General features: G+C 45.0%; 1 protein-coding gene across 10 annotated transcripts in view; it reads right to left on the reverse strand.

The window, feature by feature from the left end:
• The window catches only part of TOM1L1 (target of myb1 like 1 membrane trafficking protein), a 44,611-nt gene extending 37,425 nt beyond the window's left edge, over nt 1–7,186 (reverse strand). For 3 of the 10 annotated variants that reach the window (XR_004990758.2, XR_004990759.2, XM_036454178.2), the window contains exons 1-3: nt 7,017–7,184; nt 4,233–4,317; nt 1,436–1,514 (exon numbers count right to left, since the gene is read on the reverse strand). Coding sequence is in view for 6 of the 10 variants with exons in the window: in XM_036454178.2 (XP_036310071.1) it covers nt 1,436–1,514; nt 4,233–4,317; nt 7,017–7,074 (222 nt within the window). In the remaining 4 variants the exon portion in view is untranslated. Of the gene's footprint in view, nt 1–1,435; nt 1,515–4,232; nt 4,318–7,016 lie in introns of all 10 variants that reach the window. The other 7 variants (XR_004990760.2, XM_036454180.2, XM_036454179.2 and 4 more) reach the window with 4 other exon arrangements.
• Between the last annotated feature and the right edge of the window lie 11,618 nt (nt 7,187–18,804).

Below are 18,804 nucleotides of genomic sequence, written 5' to 3' on the forward strand. Positions count from 1 at the left end.
GGCATGGAATTTAGACCCTGAGGACATGCTATTTAAATCTTGGGGGGCAGGAATCACTTAATCTCACTGGTCTCAGTTTCTTCATCTGTGAAATGGAGTTAACGGTACACCTATTTCACAGAGTTATCGAGAGCATCAATCAGGTATCAGGTAAAGGCTTATTTCCATCATTGACCCATTGTACAGCTATTTCTACTGAAGTGTCCCCCTCCTCCCCAGTTCCCTCCATTCTGTGACCTCCCTGAGGTGGCTGCTATGGCAAAGGACAAGGGAAAGGTAAAAAAAAAAAAAAAAAAAAAAAATGGGGAAAGAGGAAAATGCTCTAAAACTACATTCAGTCCCAGGCCAGCCTGAGTGGCTCAGTTGATTGAGGGTTGTCCCATGCACTGAAAGGTTGCTGGTTTGACTCCTGTCAGGGCACATACCTAGGTTGTGGATTTGATCCCCAGTTGAGGAGCACAGGGGAGGCAACCAATCAATGTTCTCTCTCTCTCTCCCTCTCTCCCTCTTTTTCCTTCCCTCCCTCCCCCTTCCTCTTCCTCAGCATGTCCTCAGGTGAGAATTAAAGAAAAAAGAAAAAGAAAACTATATCAGCTCCAAACTGAAGAATTTCTCTCGTGAAAGCATCATTAAAACGTTTCTCATTCAGTTACTCTCCAGGTAAGCAACATGCGAGACGTTTTCTCTCCCAGGAAACGGGAGCTGTGCTCACCTCTGCCCCATGGCCCTCTAATCACTCCCAAAGCCCCTAATGGCAGTGTGATGCTGGCTGATTAGTGCTACAACCACGCGTGGCCTGGGGCTGGGCGGAGGCCCAAATGCGTGCAGAAGGAGCCAGAAAGCCACACAGCTCATTCCCAGGCACCAGGCAAGGCTTGCAAACATCTGAAGGAAAAGGGCAACTCACCAGAGGGACTGAAGAGGTCATACGCCCAAGGATGGGGGGAAAATAGTAACAGGTCACATAAGTGTGCGTACTCAACCCACAGACAACATGGCGCATGGAGAATTACTTAGAACTTTCTCCCCATTGCAACAAGCAGCAGAACTTGGTTGAAACTTAACGAACTGCCAGCACCTTGGAATTCCACAAAGGTGTTCAAGTGCAATACAAAGCTGACGGGGGAGCATTTTCCCAAGACTTTAATTCCCACCCTGTGTAACATATACACACTTTTTGATCAGCTCAGTACCTGTAAGTTTAACCACCAGTTCCAATCTCCTGACCAGAAAAATTGACTTTCCAGGAACACTTTTCCCACAAAACGAAATGCTATTACAATCAACCAAACTCTCTGGATGCTGCAATTCTCAATAAGCAGTTGTCATTCAAATTGTAAATAACTTTTTGCTAACCTATTAATTATCTCAGAATCAAAATGTGACTATAGCTTGGGAAATCCTAGAGTCTTAATTATAATGTGAAAGTACTTACTGACAAGGTAAGTTCAATTTCTTTATGATTGTAGTTTTTGGAAATCCTTTTCTTCAAAGCTTTTACGGCATCCTTTGGCCTACAGCAGTAAACGCAATGTAATCATCAGTTAGGCATTGCTGGAAATCAGGAGTCTCTGCAAACCACTGCGCACTGTGAAAGGAGGGATGGCTACAGGAAGACCGAGGCCTTGGCTCTGCTGGGTGAGCCTGGCAGCTCTCCTCACACCTGTTTCCTCAGACATCTAACCTACCCCCTGTAGAATCAAGTAAAATATTTACTATAGCACTGTCCACAATAAAAACCAGACGCTTAAATATCCAGTAGTGTGGGATTGAATAGATAACTTGTGGTAATCCCTATTAATACTCTCTGGCCCTAGCTGGTTTGGCTCAGCGGATAGAGTGTAGGCCTGTGGACTGAAGGGTCCCAGGTTTGATTCTGGTCAGGGCACATGCTTGGGTTGCAGGCTTGATCCCCAGTGTGGGGCAGCTAATCAATGATTCTCTTTCATCGTTGATGTTTCTATCTCTCTCTCCCTCTCCTTTCCCCTCTGAAATCAATAAATAAAATAAAATAAAATTAAATTAAATTAAAACATACTCTCTGGCTTTTCAAAATGTCTTATTAAGTGGAATAATAATTAAGACTCAGAAAAAAGAAGTGGATTATGAATCAATATTCTAAAATATTAACTATAATTTTATTTGAGTGGTGAGTCATTTGTGATTTGTATTTTATGTTTATCTGCATTTTATAAATTTTCTCTGAGATTCACGTGCCATTTGTGTAAATGTTTTTGAAAAACATTTATTTAAAATTAAATTAACCAGTCACACACACACAAAACAATTTTTATGAGAGTATTATTTAGAAAGCACTACATATGAAATGTATTCATACTTTGTTCCTTCTATCAATGTATAGAACACATATACAGAGAATGTAATTTCCAAACAATGACGGTTTCCCATTTTGATTAAGACTATTAGTATTTCCTGAGCATCCTACAGGCAGGGAATAAAGGAAGCATTACAGCTCACGAGGTCAGCTTCTGATGGGCTTCAATTATGATACAAAAGGAAGAACTGTATCGTATTAAATGGAGAGTCAAAATTTACTTTGAGATGGTCAAAAGGTACAAACTTCCAGTGAGAAGATATTATACATAAGTCATGGGGTTGTAATCTACAACATGCAGCGCCTTATGGTACATTTGAAAGTTGCTGAGAGTAGACTGTAAAAGTTCTCATCAGGAGGGAAAAAATTATTTTAGAACCATATGAGGTGAGGGATGTCAACTAAACTTACTGTGGTAATCATTTGCAATATAGGTAAGGCAAGTCATTATGCTGAACCCAGTACGCCTACACAGTGCTATATGTCAATTCTATCTCAATAAAACATAAATAAATACAAATCATTTTTACATATTACCTTCAAATTTGTTATGTTTGCATGGACATATTTTTATTATATGATGATAATGATATAATATTACATATGCTTACATGGAATTGTCACTATTATAAAATACATGATTATATAGATTTTTCTATATTTCTGAAAAAATCCTATATAACATCTAGAAGTAAAGTCTTGGAGAAGTTTAAAAGAATAAAGATACTATTTTATTTGTTTGTTTGTTTATTTATTTTTTTAATCCTCACCTGAGAATGTTTTTCTATTGATTTCAGGGAGAGTAGAAGAGAGAGGGAAAGACAGAGAAAAACATCAATGTGAGAGAAACACATGGATTCGTTGCCTCCTGCACAAGTCCGACCAGGGCCAGGGCCTGGGAGGAGCCTGCAACGGAAGTATGTGTCCTTGACCAGAGTCTAACCTGGGACCCTTTGGTCCACAGGCTGTCACTCTCTCCACTGAGCCAAACCCGCTAGGGAAGAGATACTATTTTAAAAAGGGAAACTTTTTTTACTTTGAGATTCCTTTTTTGTATCATTAATGAGGAAATCAGTATTACCAATAAAGAAAGGGTTCACAGAGGAACCAAATATGGAAAATAAGATTATAACAAAAGCACCATAAACACTTCATTAACCATAAGCTCATTCCACTGATATAGTCAATAATTTAGTGTAAGGCTTTCTTCAACGTACATTACACTAAATCGCTTTTGTTGTCACTTCTCACTTTAACACACACTGTAAAATGAACAAATTTCATCTCTCATAGCAATCTATAATTCAGGCTAAATTCACACAATAGCTGGCCTTCTTAATTTTTTCAAAACTTCAATTCTCTTAGTTTGGAAGTGTAACAAAAGATTATACGTCATTTGAAAACACAGCATGAACATGGGCAAACTGGCCTTCAGAAGGGGAAAAAAAAAATCTATCTTTTTGACAGGGAGAGGAAAAAAAGGCTGCTAGATTATTTCCTGGTTACAATAATGGCAACTGTCCGGAGACAGGTCACCCCAGGAGGCCACTAGCTTCTTGATAACATTTTTCAGTTACAGTAACATAAAATAATCAGTATTTGTCTTAAAGAACAAGGAATGTGAACCAAAATTCGAAACGATTAAGGAAAGGGTGAAATGGAGGAACATGAAAATAGAACCTCAGACACTGCACATGCTGAAACGAGCAGCTCTCCTAATATTTCAACCTGACGTGTCATCAAAAGGCGGGGGGCACCACCTAAGGGGAGTAGGGGGGAGAAGGGGGTGAAAACACTCTCTCAACCAGAAAAGCAAAGCATTTGCAAGAGAAAGCTCACTGTAGCTCTGATACCTCTTGGCAGAGGCAGAGGCAAGAACCACGTACTCTGTACTCACCCGTCGCTGGCAGTGTTGATTATGTCACAAATGTGCAAGAACTGGCCCCAGTCTTCAGTCTGCACGCCCGCAAACGTAGCCTTTTCTGCAAAGAAAACACGGTTGTGCTTGACTCTGAGCTACAACAGGATGAAAAATGGCCGGTCTTCCTGAAATCACCTGCCTGGGGTTTGTTAGCGAGCACCATGAAGTTTACATTGCCAAAGGGCAAAGGGATTTTTTTCTTCTTCTTCTGAGCAATTCCCAGTAATTCAGGAATCAATCAGAACTCAAGTTCAGAGTGCTGTGGTAGCAACAGTAATGAGTGACCTATTAATACAGGCCGCAGGCACCACGGCTGGCTGCCAGGCAAGGCCGGGGTGGCGAAATCTCCATCTGCCTGCCCGCTCTTCAGAGGGCACCTACCTAGCAGCCACCTAGAAGGAGCAACGCATAGTGCTGAGTCTTTTAGCTTATGCAACGTCCTTTTTACCCGCTGTTAGAGAGGATGAAGCAGAAGTTCAGAGAAGTTAAGGGAAGTACAAAAGGCTACACAGTCAGTACAAGGTACAACTAGTGTTCAAATCACAGTCGTCTGACGCCACTTTTTGTTTCTCAAAATCATTCATTCACTTGGAGGAGGTGCTGTCAAGAAAAAGGGATCAGCCCGGCCAGAGTGGCTCAGTGGTTGAACGTGGACCTATAAACCAGGAGGTCATGGTTCCAGTCTTAGCTGGGGCACATGCCCAGGTTGTGCTGGCTGGATTCCCAATGGGGGCATGCAGGAGAGAGCCACTCAATGATCCTCTCTCCTGATCACTGTTTCTATCTCTCTTTCCCTCTCCCTTCTTCTCTGAAATCAAGAAAAATATATTTGGGGGGGAAAAAGAAAAAGAGATCAGAACTACTCAAATTGTGCCCGTTAGCAGTAGAGCAAGGTCACCCCTAGTACTTGTACTAACCAAAGTGGTGCCAGGCCTACTTAAACATTCCGGTATTTTTCCCCCTCCAGAAAAATCCTCCTTAAGAATATAAAATGCTGTCGAAACCGGTATGGCTCGGTGGATAGAGGGTTGGCCTGTGGACTGAAGAGTCCCAGGTTCGATTCCGGCCAAGGGCATGTACCTTGGTTGCAGGCACATCCCCGGTGGGGGTATGTGCAGGAGGCGGCTGGTCAATGTTTCTCCCTCATCGATGTTTCTAACTCTCTGTAAAAAAGTCAATTTAAAAAAAAAAAAATGCTGCCTGAGGAGGATAATGGAACACTCGTCCTGAAAATACCAGGTCGTAGGGGGAATGAAGAGAAAACGGAAAAGGATAACAAAGAGAAAGAAAGCACACCACTACAGGTTTGGCTGGGGAAACTGCTCCTCGTCTAGGAAAAGAGCTCCTTGAGTCTGGCCTTCCGTGGACAAGCCTGACCGATCTTGTGTTGTCTAAGCACACACTACCATCAGTCCTGCCAGACTCCGTGCTCCTCATTCTACCCTGCCTCCAACCTTCCTAGAAAACTCCTATCCACCCTTCAAAAGCCAAGGCCGAGTTCACCTCTCCCTTTCCCCACGTTTTGAGTGAGGTACATTTGTCTTGTATTTGTCAAGGTCAGTGACATGACAGTCACTACAAAACTGTGTCCGTCTTCCCTACGAAACTGTGCATTCCCTGGGGGCTGAGTCCGGGTCTTGCCTTTGCCAAGCAGGTCCAAGCAGTCGGGAAACATATGCATCATTAAAAAAGACAGGTTTGGGAAGATGCCATCTGAATCCATTTCTGCCCTGAATCCATCTCGGCTCAGAGTTTATTTCCTATCCAATAGGGGGATAGCCAGCTACAGTTCAGAAACCATTTCCCCCAAAGGATGGCCACTCTCACCATTTTATAAAGACCTGGGAACTGAAGATGGGGGAAGGGGTGTGTTCCATGTCCCACAGCAGCTAATAAAGCTGCAGCTCCAACGCCCCAGATCGGAGCCTCCTCGCCCCACTAAGTTCCTCACAGCATCATGTTTTGCTTGGCATCAGATACACCGATGCCAACGCCCGCTTCCCAAAGGAGGCATCAGGGAGAAGAAGAAGGAGAAGGGAGCTGGGGCTAGTCGAACAGTCTGGCCCCTGGCTCCTGCGGATACAGCCATTGGGGACACGAATTAGGCAGATCCCTGCGTGGTCCCTGGCGCCTTGAGAGGCCTCTGGTGCCTCCAGATGGCCCCTGGGCTCCCCACTTCCTGCAGACCAGGTCTGAGCATTTGCCATCTCTTTGTTTACAGGGAGAAGGAAGGAACTCAGGTCGTCAGGGCTTGGCGCCAGGGAGAACAGGTTTGCAGAGACCCGCCTCTCGCAGGGAGGTTACATCACTTCACCTCCTTGACCCTTCTGGTCTGTCTTCCTCTGCAAAAAACGGTCGGAGCGATCCTGTGCCTCCGCCAGGACGGACTTTAGGACGAAGTTTAAGCGCAATCCTTGGAGAGGCCCAGGCACCCCACACCTGACTCCCACGTGTGGCTCACCTGTTGGGTCCACTCCCCAGAAGGCACGCACGGGGGATGGGGGAGCAGGCTTTGGAGAAGGGGCTTCTAGAAAGAGTCGGCCCTCCAGAGCTGCCTTCCAGGAGACCGGAGGGATGCGAGTGGCCCGGGACATTGCGGGGGGGGGGGGGGGGGGGAGGATCTCCTCCAACTTGGACCAAGTCTGTCCTCCTCCGCAGGCCTCGAAGGGAGTCCAACAGGAAGGGTCCCCCGTGTCTCCCCCCCACACACACACACACACACACCGCCTCCCGGGGCGTCTGCCCCCCGCGTCCCTTTACCTATCAGGTGGCCCACGGAGGTCGCAAACGGATCCCGGTGACTCTTTCCAAACGCCATGGCAGCCCGACCGAGCGGGGCCCGGGAGAAACGCCTCCCCGCGCTCGGGCTCCACCCGCTCCGGGTCCCTGGCTCCTCCTCTCCGCCTGATCGCTTCCCGGGCTCCGGGCGGAGGAAGAGCGGGGTCCGGCCCGGCCGCTGCGGGGCGCCCGGCACCGGCGGGGAGCGCGGGGCGGGGCCGCGGGCGGGGCGGGGCTCCGGGCGCCGCACCTGCCGCGCCCCGGGGGCTGGGGGGCGGGCTGCGCTGCGGGCCCGGGAGGACCGGTGTATCCGGGGCGCCCACTGCCAACCCAGGTGGGCTTCTCGCCCGGGGACCTCCCCCCCCTCCCCCCCGGAGCCACAGCCTGGGGATGGAGACCCCAGCTCGGATCCCTCCCGCCGCCGCCTGGTTGGGCTGGCACATTGCTGCTTTTCCGCGGCGCCTCTTGCTCAGAGAGGGAAAAAGGGGGTGAAGCACACACATTTCAGGATGATGATGAGCAGCAGGGACGTAAGCCGCTGAGGTCTGTGTCTGGCACCCACAAAATACATATTTAACCGCTGAGTAAACAGAGAAACTACAAATATTTACTCCCACCCCCACCCTTGCCCCGGAGATCCTGGAGGGGAGGTGTGTCCCTGGGCCTTGAAAACTGCAGGTGATGGGCTGGCTTTGAGGTTAGGAGCCTTTCAATAGCCCACGTGCTTTGTCTTGCTCTTATTTCCTTTGTCTCACGCCACCCAGCAAGCTCTGGATTCCTAACCCTCCCCGCTGGGAGCCCTGTGTTTCAGCCTTGCTGAGGAGAGGAGAGGAGAAGAGGGGAGGGGAGGGGAGAGAAGGGGAGGGAAGGAGAGAGGAGCGGAAGGGAGGAGAGGGGCTTTCCTGGTGCTCAGGCTTGGAGTGTGTTTTGGCCTCAGCAATGTTTTGGAATGTAAACATAAACTCTGGTTTAAGTATCCAACCCCTTTCCAGCTGCCCCTTCAGAAGGGGAATTTCTTTCTTTTTCCTGTGCATTCAATAAACTTCTGATTCCCCATGTTAATTTCCAGCGATGCCAGAGGCTGCTAGGGAGTGGGGTCTCTCCTGGGGTTGGCAATAAGCTACAGGATGGGAACCCCAGCCTCTAGCTCTTGCTTCCTGATGTCCACCTGGGCCCAGTTCTACTAGCCTTTCTTGTAATGGGGAAAAGAGGGAATGGGGCTTGGCTGACTGAGGCCCTTCGTCATATTATTTTAAAATAGAAGTCAAAATCAATCACCATATGCGCCAAGGGCTCACTTTTCTCTCTCTCTCTCTAATTCTGTTATTTCTCATTTTTCTTATTCTAAGTGAACTAATACCTGGGATTCTAAAATCTCAAATAAAACATTTTTTGTTGTTGTTGCGATGGTTTTTCTCATAATAGGATTGGTCCTAGCTGTAGCTAACTTACCCAGTGTGAGTAGCTAATTCAGGTGGTATTATTTTACAGCTTAGGAAACCCACAGAAAATACTTATTTACACAATCATCTTGCTGGTGAAGGAGTGTCTGATTCCAGAAGCTGTGACTTTGACCTTTAAACTGTTCATTTCTCATGGGTAGAGCCCTAGGTAGTAGGTGGCACCCTTGATTACTTCACTCTGGGCATGTGCCAGAGAATGAGGAAGCTGACCATGGCAAACACATGTGTCTAGAGACACCAAGCTCTCTGCAGCTAAGAGTCATTTTTATTCTCTCATTTAATTCTGTTCTCATCACTAAATTTCTTCAGTTGTCAGATCTGGGCATGACCTTAGAAATCAAAATTTCTAACCCTATCATCATTTTATAGATGAAAAAAACAAAAAATGACAGCCAGAGAAGGGAAGTGACAAGGCCGTTCAGCTCCAGGCTGGAAGAATGCAATGTAATAGTTTAACCCTGAGTCTCAAACTCTTTCCCCCTACAGACACCTCCTCTCTGTTTTAATATTTAAATGTGTTCCTCCACCCTTCCCCATAGTATTTTCTTTGGCCCTCTCTCTCTCTCTCTCTCTTTTTTTTAAAAATATATATTTTATTGATTTTTTACAGAGAAGAAAGGAGAGATATAGAGAGCCAGAAACATCAATGAGAGAGAAACATTGACCTGCTGCCTCTTGCACAACCCCTACCGGGGATGTGCCCACAACCAATGTACATGCCCTTGACCGGAATCGAACCCGGGACCTTTCAGTCCTCAGACCGATGCTCTACCACTGAGCCAAATTGGTTTTGGCCTTTGGCACTCTCTTAATCCCTCTCTTTTTTCAATGGTTCCAGTTCCGAATACCACCCTCTCTGTCTCCCCCAGGTATCCACTCTGGAAACTGATTTCCACACCTATGTGATCATCAAGTCTAAGCCATTTCTCAGCCTCACTTTGCCTTCTCTGTAGTATTTTATGCCCCACCCATTAGCCATTCTTTCCTCCATCACCTTTCAAGGTACTTTATCCTACATTCCCATTTCCTCCCTGGCCTACAAAACTTAAGTAAGCTACTCCATAGTTCTCAAGACTTTCGTCTTTCTCCAATCCCCTCAGGGTTCCTTCTTGTCCCTTCTCTATGAAGTATTTTCCTATCACTCCCAAGAGAATTGAGCCCTCCACTCTTGTTCTACCTACACATTTCCATCTTAGAGTTCACAACACTTTATATTACTTCTTTGTTTAGAAAATTGTTGGTTGGACTTAATATCCAGACACTTAACAAGCCTTAAGGGATGATTATTGAATGAATGAATGAATGAATGAATGAATGAATCACTCTCCAAAACATTGAGATGCTCTGTCCTTTCTGTGATCCAGTTTTTAATCCCCTCCTAGATGCCTTGTTGGAACCCTGACCTCTATATGGCTAGAGTTCCTATACTCATCACCTCCCTCCATCATCTCACTATCCTACCTGACTTTCTTGTTTTGACCAATGAGGTTGTTGATGTACTGGAATCCTATGGTTTGCTGTAAGAAATACTGATACCTGGATCTCATCTTCAAAGATTCTGATTAAAGGAGCCTGGGTTGCAGCAAGAATTTTAAAGGTCCTCTGATGACCTACACAGGTACCATAATTTGCCAAATAAAAAATCTTGATGTTATCCCCAAGCCTTTCTGTTAGTCAGTTTCGAATTCCCCTGTGTTCTTTTTCTCTGTCTCATTGCCTTTTTCCCTCCGTGGACAGTGCTCATTCCAGCAGTTCTTTTTTTTTTTTTTTTTATTTAAATATATTTTATTGATTTTTTTTTAACAGAGACGAAAGGAAAGGGATAGAGAGCTAGAAACATCGATGAGAGAGAAACATTGACCAGCTGCCTCCTGCACACTCCCCACGGGGGATGTGCCCGCAACCCACGTACATGCCCTTGACCAGAATCGAACCCGGAACCCTTCAGTCTGCAGATGGATGCTCTATCCACTGAGCCAAACCAGTTTTGGCTCCAGCAGTTCTTAAATATCATAAGCCTTAATACTGCCTAAAGGGTGAAGCTGGACTAAAGCTTGAGTTCTCTGGAACATAATTAAGACCCTAAATCTAAAGACATATTATCTTTAAAACTGACCCTCCTTTTTAAAAATCCTTACCTGAAACTATTTTTTTCATTGGTGTTTGTAAAAAAGAGTAGAGAAAAAGAGAAGAGGGAGGGGAGAGAAAGAGAGAGAGAGAGACAGCGATTGGTTGCCTCCAGCATGCACCCTGACCAGGCCAGGAATTGAACCCACATCTTTTCTGTTGCCGGGGAAATGCTCTAGCCACTGAGCAACTGAACAGGTCATAAAACTGACCCTCTTTTACACAATAATTTTGCCTACTATTTTTTGAAAACCATTATGTTCAAAGATATATGTTGATATTATTTTGTTATTCTTTCTCTTGGGATCACCTCTCTCAGCTTCACATGGGAGCTCCTCCTCTCTCTCCTACTCCCACCCCAAGGACTGTTTGCTTCCATGTCTATAGGCTTTCCTTAAACTCAGAGACCCAAGATGAGAGGGGAAAAGGCACAGTATGAGTAGGCACTATACACAGTGCTTTGGTTATAAACAAAGAATCATTACCCCTACCCCTTTTTTAATTTTAAATATATTTTTATTGATTTCAGAGAGAAAGGGAGAGGAAGAGAGAGAAATGCTTCCTAATAGGGACCGAGCTCACAACCAGCAGGTGCCCTTGTGCCCTTGAGCAGAATTGAACCCAGGACCCTTGAGTCCACAGGCCCACGCTCTATACACTGAGCCAAACCAGCTAGTAGGGAATCATTCCCCTTTTAATACCTGTCTTGCCTAAAGCCACTCGGAATTGGGAGATGGATTTGAGTTTGTTTGCCTCGTTCTGAAGCTTAGTCCCTTTTCCATTTTTATCTTGCTGCACCCAGCACAAGGATCTTATCACTGATGAGGAGTGCCAGTGGCCTCTAGCCTGCCTTCCCCATCCAGCCGTGCCAAGCAGAAATGTGTTGATTTGGAGGAGACCACTGAACCCTGAGTCAGACCTGGGGAAAGACACACCCCTGGGTGGAGCTGGGAAATGCTAATAAACATGCCTCCAGGTTAGAGTATTTATAGCTCTGCTGGGCCTGTGCAGAGGCCCAGAAACCTGGAGGACAAGGCAGTCTGCCAAGTGCCAGCCCACCAAGGAGGAGGTGGAGAAGGAGGAGAAGGACAGGGAGGAGGAGGAGGTTGAGACCTATAAACCAGACTCCAGCAGTAACTCAGAGCCACACAACTTTCCGACCAGTTTGAGCTCGTTTGGTGCCCTGAGCCTTTTGCTTTGTCTTGAATAAACTCCTTCCCTTGATTTTTATCCTGAGGGTGGAGGGGTCAAGAATCTTGGCGCTGGTAACAGATTGACTTTAAACATTTAACCTTCCTCCAATATTGAACTTTAAGCCATGCAAATGCTTTCATTAGCTGCCTCAACATGAAGCTCCAGAGCGATCTAAAGGGCATTTTGTTGGCTAAGTTTGTCACCTCCAAGGATTCCTATGAGGCTTAAAGCCAACTTTCTATCTGGAAAATAAACGAAGGGAACCAGTGTGTTTATGAACCGAAGCCGAGTAGCTCTCTGTAGGGTTCATGACCTCACCAGCTCATACTTGCCTCATTCGGGGATCTGTCACTTTAATTCCTGGGTGTTCAGATTTGCAAATCGGAGTACCTGGGTTCAAATCCCAGCTCTAAGGTGATAACAAAAATTCCGACTTCAGAGAACTGTTTTTGAAAAATGATGAGGTGTAGGTATAGCACTCGGAACGGTGCTTGGCAAATCAAGTTCAGTAAATATTAACTAATTATAGTTTCCTCCTTTGAGCCTACCAGGTGGCTGAAGTTTCTATTATTAGAAAACAGTCTTTGAAGTTTGGCGATATCTCCCCAAAAGCCACTCTATCAATGTGCAGGTGTTACCTTTTGGTAAAAGAAGATCCCAGTAGCGTGAATAAAATTATACCTGCCACACATTTAGTTTCTATTAGCACAGCGGGAGGCAGTTAGACAGACAGGAGCAGAGCAAGGACGATGGGCCAGGTACAGGGCAGAAAGACCCGGGTACCTAGCAACGGGGAAGACTGAGAAAACAAGGACCTGACCCGCAGAGGAACCTTCTCTCCCCTCGCACACAACAGGTCATTTGTTTTAGACCCTCTGACCTTTCATATCGCTATGCAGTTTGGATCCTGCCCCCATGACCTTTCTTCCCCTGACATGTTGCTAGTCATGTGGGTTAGACCTCCTTAGATGGAGAAAGAACAAGGGGAGGGGGGGCCAGAGTATAAACATTAAGCATTAAACCCTGAAATAACGAGGTTCTGTCCTGCATCAAACACATCTATGCCTCGGTGGTGTTCAGCTCCAGCCCCAGAAAAAGAAACAAAACCAGATACACTGGCCGAAACCGGTTTGGCTCTCTGGATAGAGCATTGGCCTGATGACTGGAAGGTCCCGGGTTCGATTTCGATCAAGGGCATGTACCTTGGTTGCGGGCACATCCCCAGTAGGGGGTGTGTGCTGGAGGCAGCTGATCAGTGAGTGATTCTCTCTCATCGATGTTTCTAACTCTCTATCCCTCTCTCTTCCTCTCTGTGAAAAATCAATAAAATATATTTCAAAACAAAACAAAAAAACCAGATACGCTGATATCAGGACCAGCTGCAGTGACTAATGATCCCTTCCCTGGCGCCAACCAATCAGTAGAGACCACAACTCTGAAAGGACACACTTGAAAAGACGATGAATATTATGGTATTGCGATCCTCCCCTGAGACCTCCAGATGAACAACCATAGGTGTGGTGTCTATAGGGCACGCCCTCACCTCTTCCTACTCACTCCCCTCCCTCGGGGAAGCTTTCCTTGCCTCTCTCTTTCTCCTAAGCTCCAGGAGCCCTTCTTTCCTTTTGTAACTTGTTTCCTGTGCCCATTTATTCTAGGGCTCACTTCCACCTCTGATTTTCTAAACAAACTTTCTTTTATAGTTTGGGTCTTGGCTCTGAATCCTTTCTTAGCCAGAACTTGCTAAGACTGCTGACCCAAGGTTTGGTCTGACTCTACTGGTCTAACGCCTGCTGCCATTTCGCCACCAACAGCACTCTGTGAATAATGTGTGATTTGCTGAACAACCTACTTGACAAGAGGTCTTACAGGGATGGGACTCTGAGAGGGCTGGCAGTGGGGCTGGCATGGGGAAGGGCGGGTCAAAGGGCTGCCACTAGGATTGTCTTGCAGGAGAGCATTCAAATCAGGAATGGGCCGAAAGGGAAACAGAGACATTTAAATACTTTAGATATTAAACTTGGTTCTGTGTGGCTAAAAAGAATACTTTTCACCCTTGCTGGTTTGGCTCAGTGGATAGAGTGTTGGCTTGCAGACTGAAGGATCCCAGGTTCAATTCCAGTCAAGGGCATGTACCTGGGTTACTGGCTTGGTCCAATGTGCCGAAGGCAGCCAATCAATGATTCCCTCACATCATTGATGTTTCTATCTCTCTCTTCCTTTCCCTTCCTCTCTGAAGTATATATATATATATTTCTTTTCCTCCCACTTTCTAAGTTCTTCTAGCTGGACTAATAATCAAATGAACAGAGATAGATTAACAGGAGAAAAATGTACAAAGTTTGTTACACAAATGCAAATTAGGGAGCGCCATAAGAAGGAGACCTGAAACTGTTGTATGTGGCAGGAAGGGCACTGGGTGTTAGACCATCGGGGTCAGACTGGATTGGGTTTCACATCCTCTGTACTTGGGCTCTGGGTAGGAGAGAATTCAGAGCCAAGACCCACACTATAAGAGAACATTTATTGGGTAAATCACAGAAGTAGAAGAAGTAATTCTCAGAAGAAATGGGCTTAGGAAAACACTTTATAGAGGAAAAGGAAGGGCCCTTGGAGCTTGGGAGTGAGGAAGCTAATGATGACAAGGCAGGGGGAAGGGATGGGGCGAGGGAGGGCGGGGCCAGGGAAGGAGAGAGCTCTGGGTCCTCCGTCCTAAGGGTTTTAGGGTGAAGATTTTAGGGGAGGTCCCGGAAGAAGATCTTAATAGAGTAGCCAGCAGCTTTCCAGGTGAGTCCTTCACTGATGGATTGGTTGGTGCTAGGGCAGGGCTTCATGATTCAATGCAACTGGACTTGTGTAAGGAGAGAAAGGATTTTATTTTACACAGGTGATATTTTTTTTAACCATGAGAGGGCAGCCTTGATTAACTTATCCCATATTCTCTCAGAGGCCTGGCTGGGCAGCCACACTCAGACAGAGGAGGAAGGCTCCAGTGGGTCAGCTGTGTCTTCAGGGTGTTTAACTGCTAAGGATTAGCTGCTCTGTAGGGAAACACATTGATGCTCCTTGCTGTTTCCTCCTAGGGCGTGGTTGGCAAACTGTGGCTCGCGAGCCACATGCAGCTCTTTGGCCCCTTGAGTGTGCCTCTTTCACAAAATACCACAGCCTGGGCGAGTCTATTTTGAAAAAGTGGTGTTAGAAAAAGTTTAAAAAATTTGGCTCTCAAAAGAAATTTCAATCATTGTACTTTGATAGTTGTACTGTTGATAGTTGGCCCTGTTGACTAATGAGTTTGCCGACACTGTCCTAGAGTCTAAATAAAGAATAGCAGGTGTTACTGGGATACCAAGTTATAACTTGGTATCCCAGTAACACCTGCTATTCTTTATTTAGCAGGCAGATCAGGGGTTTAGGGGAAGTGGTTGTTTAAAAGAATAGACATGCTTTAGGAATTAGGTGGCTGCAGGTGGGGATGGATTAATAAAAGTCACGTCTGGGATTTGAACCTCTGGGTGACAAATATAGACTCATAGTTGCACAAACTTTGAAATATAGCTAGAGGCTGTCTGGAGGAGAGGCTATGCCATGGAGAATGGGGCTGAAAGTGGGTATAGCAAAGGTTGTGTGTCATGATCAACGAGCATAGATGGTGAGTGAAAGAGAGGATCAAGCCTTGTATTTTATATCCTTACTAGATTATTTACTCATTCATTCCTTTACTTATCACACATTATTGAATCTGATCAGACAGAAGCACAATGTGAACTCAGCTAGAGAGAGCAACTACGTAGTAAATGATCACTGCAACCCAGTCTAAGTGGTGAATAAATGGGTGCCCATAGGATCATGGGAGCATGCATGGGAACTAACTTTGCATGGAGGGTGGGTGTCGACCAAGATTAAAGGTCTGGGCAGCATAGGGTTAGAACCAGATTTGCTGCCGAGGTAAGGCTGAGCACCAACCACGCCATGGTCAGGAGGGGTTAGGGAGCTGCAGTAAGTCTGGATCTCACCACTCCTCACCTGACTCCTTAGCAGGGAGAACTTGGACTTGAAGTACATTTCCATCTCTGTAGGGTGGTAGCATTAGGGAGATGTGCCCCATTTCCTGTACAGTTAGAGGTCTTCTGCGTCAGCTTTGCAAACGGAGCTATGAGAACATATGCCAACCTTCACTTGCTCATTTTACAAATACATAATGGGACCCCCCACCAGGCCAATCACTGTGCTCGGAATCAGTGGTCTGTGAAGGAGGTAAAATCCAATCTCTGCGCTCCACGTGCTCACAGGCAAGTAAGGAGGAATTTATCCCTTGGTGGGCAAAGCTAATTTCTTTGTGTCACTGGGGAGAAAATTCACTTTGCATCAAACCCTTGAATCTAGGGATCACAGATCTCCTCACTGGTTTTTTATCCAAAAACAAAAAAAAAAGGATCAGGCTGAGCTTCAGAATAGCAAGGGTGGAAGCGGTAAAAACCATAGTGTTTCCTATCCGTCTCAGCCCCAGTTTACAAGGTGAATGCCCAGCCATGTTCCTTACAGACATACAGCAAAAACAGTAATGTTAATTTCATTTCAGAGCTAAATAGAAATGCCTTTCAGATCACATAATGTTTTGTATTAATATTTATAGGAGAGCTTCTCAACAGGCTTGTCAGCACATTCTAACTCATGGAGAAAAAAATAGTTATTAAAGAGATAGTATGGGATACAATTACCTTTAGGTGAACTAATTTATATATTATTCAAACAAAATAATATATATATATGTATGTATATGTGTGTGTGTGTGTGTGTGTGTGTGTGTGTGTGTGTGATTGTCTGCATATTTTTTTCAGAAGACCCCGGACTTCTTTTAAGCTTCCATGAGGCCATTAGCCTCACAATACCTGCTCTAATCCTGGACCCTTCCCAAAACTACTTACAGCCCCATTACAGAGCACATACTTGCGCTGAACACTTGACCTTGCTCTAAATCAGGGATTAGCCGACAATTTCCAGAAAAGACCATAAAGTATATGCAGTATTTTAGGCTTGCAGCAACTACAAAACTTCACTTGCCCTTGTAGTGTGAGAGCAGCCAGAGACAATGCATAGCTGAATTGAAATTCAAAAAACCAGATGGCAGGCCAGATTTGGCCTGTGGGCCATATTCTGCCTGTCCTGTTCTAAATAATTTGATTCCACCCTTGTAGCTAATTGGACTGAGAGAGGGCACCTGAAGAAAGGCCAGAAAATCGGTTAGTGTCAGGGTGCTTGCTGAGCAGACTTGGAAGAGACCTGGTATGAGACCTTTGTATCAGTCAGTGTTTCTAGATAGATAGATAGACAGACAGATAGATAGATAGATAATAAATAGACTGATGCTAGACAGATAATAAATAGGTGATAGCTTTGACTGAATTGCAATGAACATTTACAAGACATATTCTCTCCCTAGCTGAGTTCACATTGTGCCTCTGTCTGATAATTCAATAATTTGTGGTAAGTGAAGGGATGAATAGTTAGGATCAATTGCAGCATGAATTAATAGTAGTCAAAATGGCCAAAACCAGTTTGGCTCAGTGGATCGAGCATCAGCCTGCGTACTGAAGGGTCCCAGTTTCAATTCAGGTCCAGGGCATGTACCTTGGTTGCGGGCACATCTGGGCAGGAGGCAGCTGATCGATGTTTCTCATTGATGTTTCTAGCTCTCTATCCCTCTCCCTTCCTCTATAAAAAAATCAATAAAATATAGAAAAAAAAAGAGTAGTCAAAACGTATCAGTAAACTAAAGTCAAAAGGCAAAAACGGTATCCAAATAGAGGGTGAGGTAATTGCCTAATGACATCAATAATAGAGAACCTGCAGTTATCATTGTGGAAAGTTGTCAAAATTTTGGAATTTCTAATGCCACAATGGATCTTGGGAATTAGTGTTCTGAAAAACACACACAAATGTTCCACTTTTAAAAATATATATATATTTTATTGATTTTTTTAGAGAGAGGAAGAGAGAGGGATAGAGAGTTAGAAACATTGATTAGCTTCCTCTTGCACACCGCCTATTGGGGATGTGCCCGCAACCAAGGCACATGCCCTTGACCAGAATCGAACCTGGGACCTTTCAGTCCACAGGCCGACACTCTATCCACTGAGCCAAACCGGTTTTGGCAAATGTTCCACTTTATAACTATATTCCAGCTTCAGTCTAGCCATTCCCAGGTTTGGAGGGATTTTCTATTGTGGTAATTTCCATGTGCAGCCTCATAGCTGATTTCCCTTTGTTAGAAGTAACCTCCACCAATCTCTATTTCTGATAACTTTACAAAACCTAGCACACACTTTCCTATGCGTGTTAAGTTGGGAAACAGAGTTGTACATCAAATATTTACCACTAAACATTGGCTAGGTTAGATTTCTCTACTACTTAGTCATTTCATACGTTTTGTCTAGTCTTTGAATGTAAAACTTCCCTTGGAAATACACAGAGATTTTCTCAGGAGGGGGGAGGGGCACTTTGATGAGGAATAAGCATTGAAGTGTATTTATTCCCTTTAGTCTGTGAGATGCTGCTCAGTGAGGCGTTAGGGCTTCATATGGTGGAAACTGCTCCATGACAAGTTGGTTTTATTCCAGTTGTTGCTTCTGTTGAGATCTTGGGCAAATCTTTTCATATTTCTCACCTGAGAGCTGCTAGGGATTTGGGGCTGCCTGGGAACAGGTTTAAAGGAAGGTCACATTATTAATCAGTATACTTGTATGTCCAGTTACCCCTGGTCAGATATGAGTCCTCTCATCGCTCTCAACAGTCCTAGGATTTAATTCAACCCTTGTCATCTCTGACAGTGTTTTATAGTACCTTCTCTGGCTGCCAATCTTATCATTACAGCTTTCAGAATACATTTTTGTCCTTTTCTTCCACAATATGGGGAAAGAGAAACCATTTTGCAGCTATTTGGGGTAGAATATTTTATTTTTTGAAGAGGTGAATTCTTTGGATTTGTT

The sequence above is a fragment of the Pipistrellus kuhlii genome, unplaced genomic scaffold (assembly GCF_014108245.1).
Source record: "Pipistrellus kuhlii isolate mPipKuh1 unplaced genomic scaffold, mPipKuh1.p scaffold_m20_p_28, whole genome shotgun sequence".
In the NCBI taxonomy this organism is placed as follows: Eukaryota; Metazoa; Chordata; class Mammalia; order Chiroptera; family Vespertilionidae; genus Pipistrellus; species Pipistrellus kuhlii.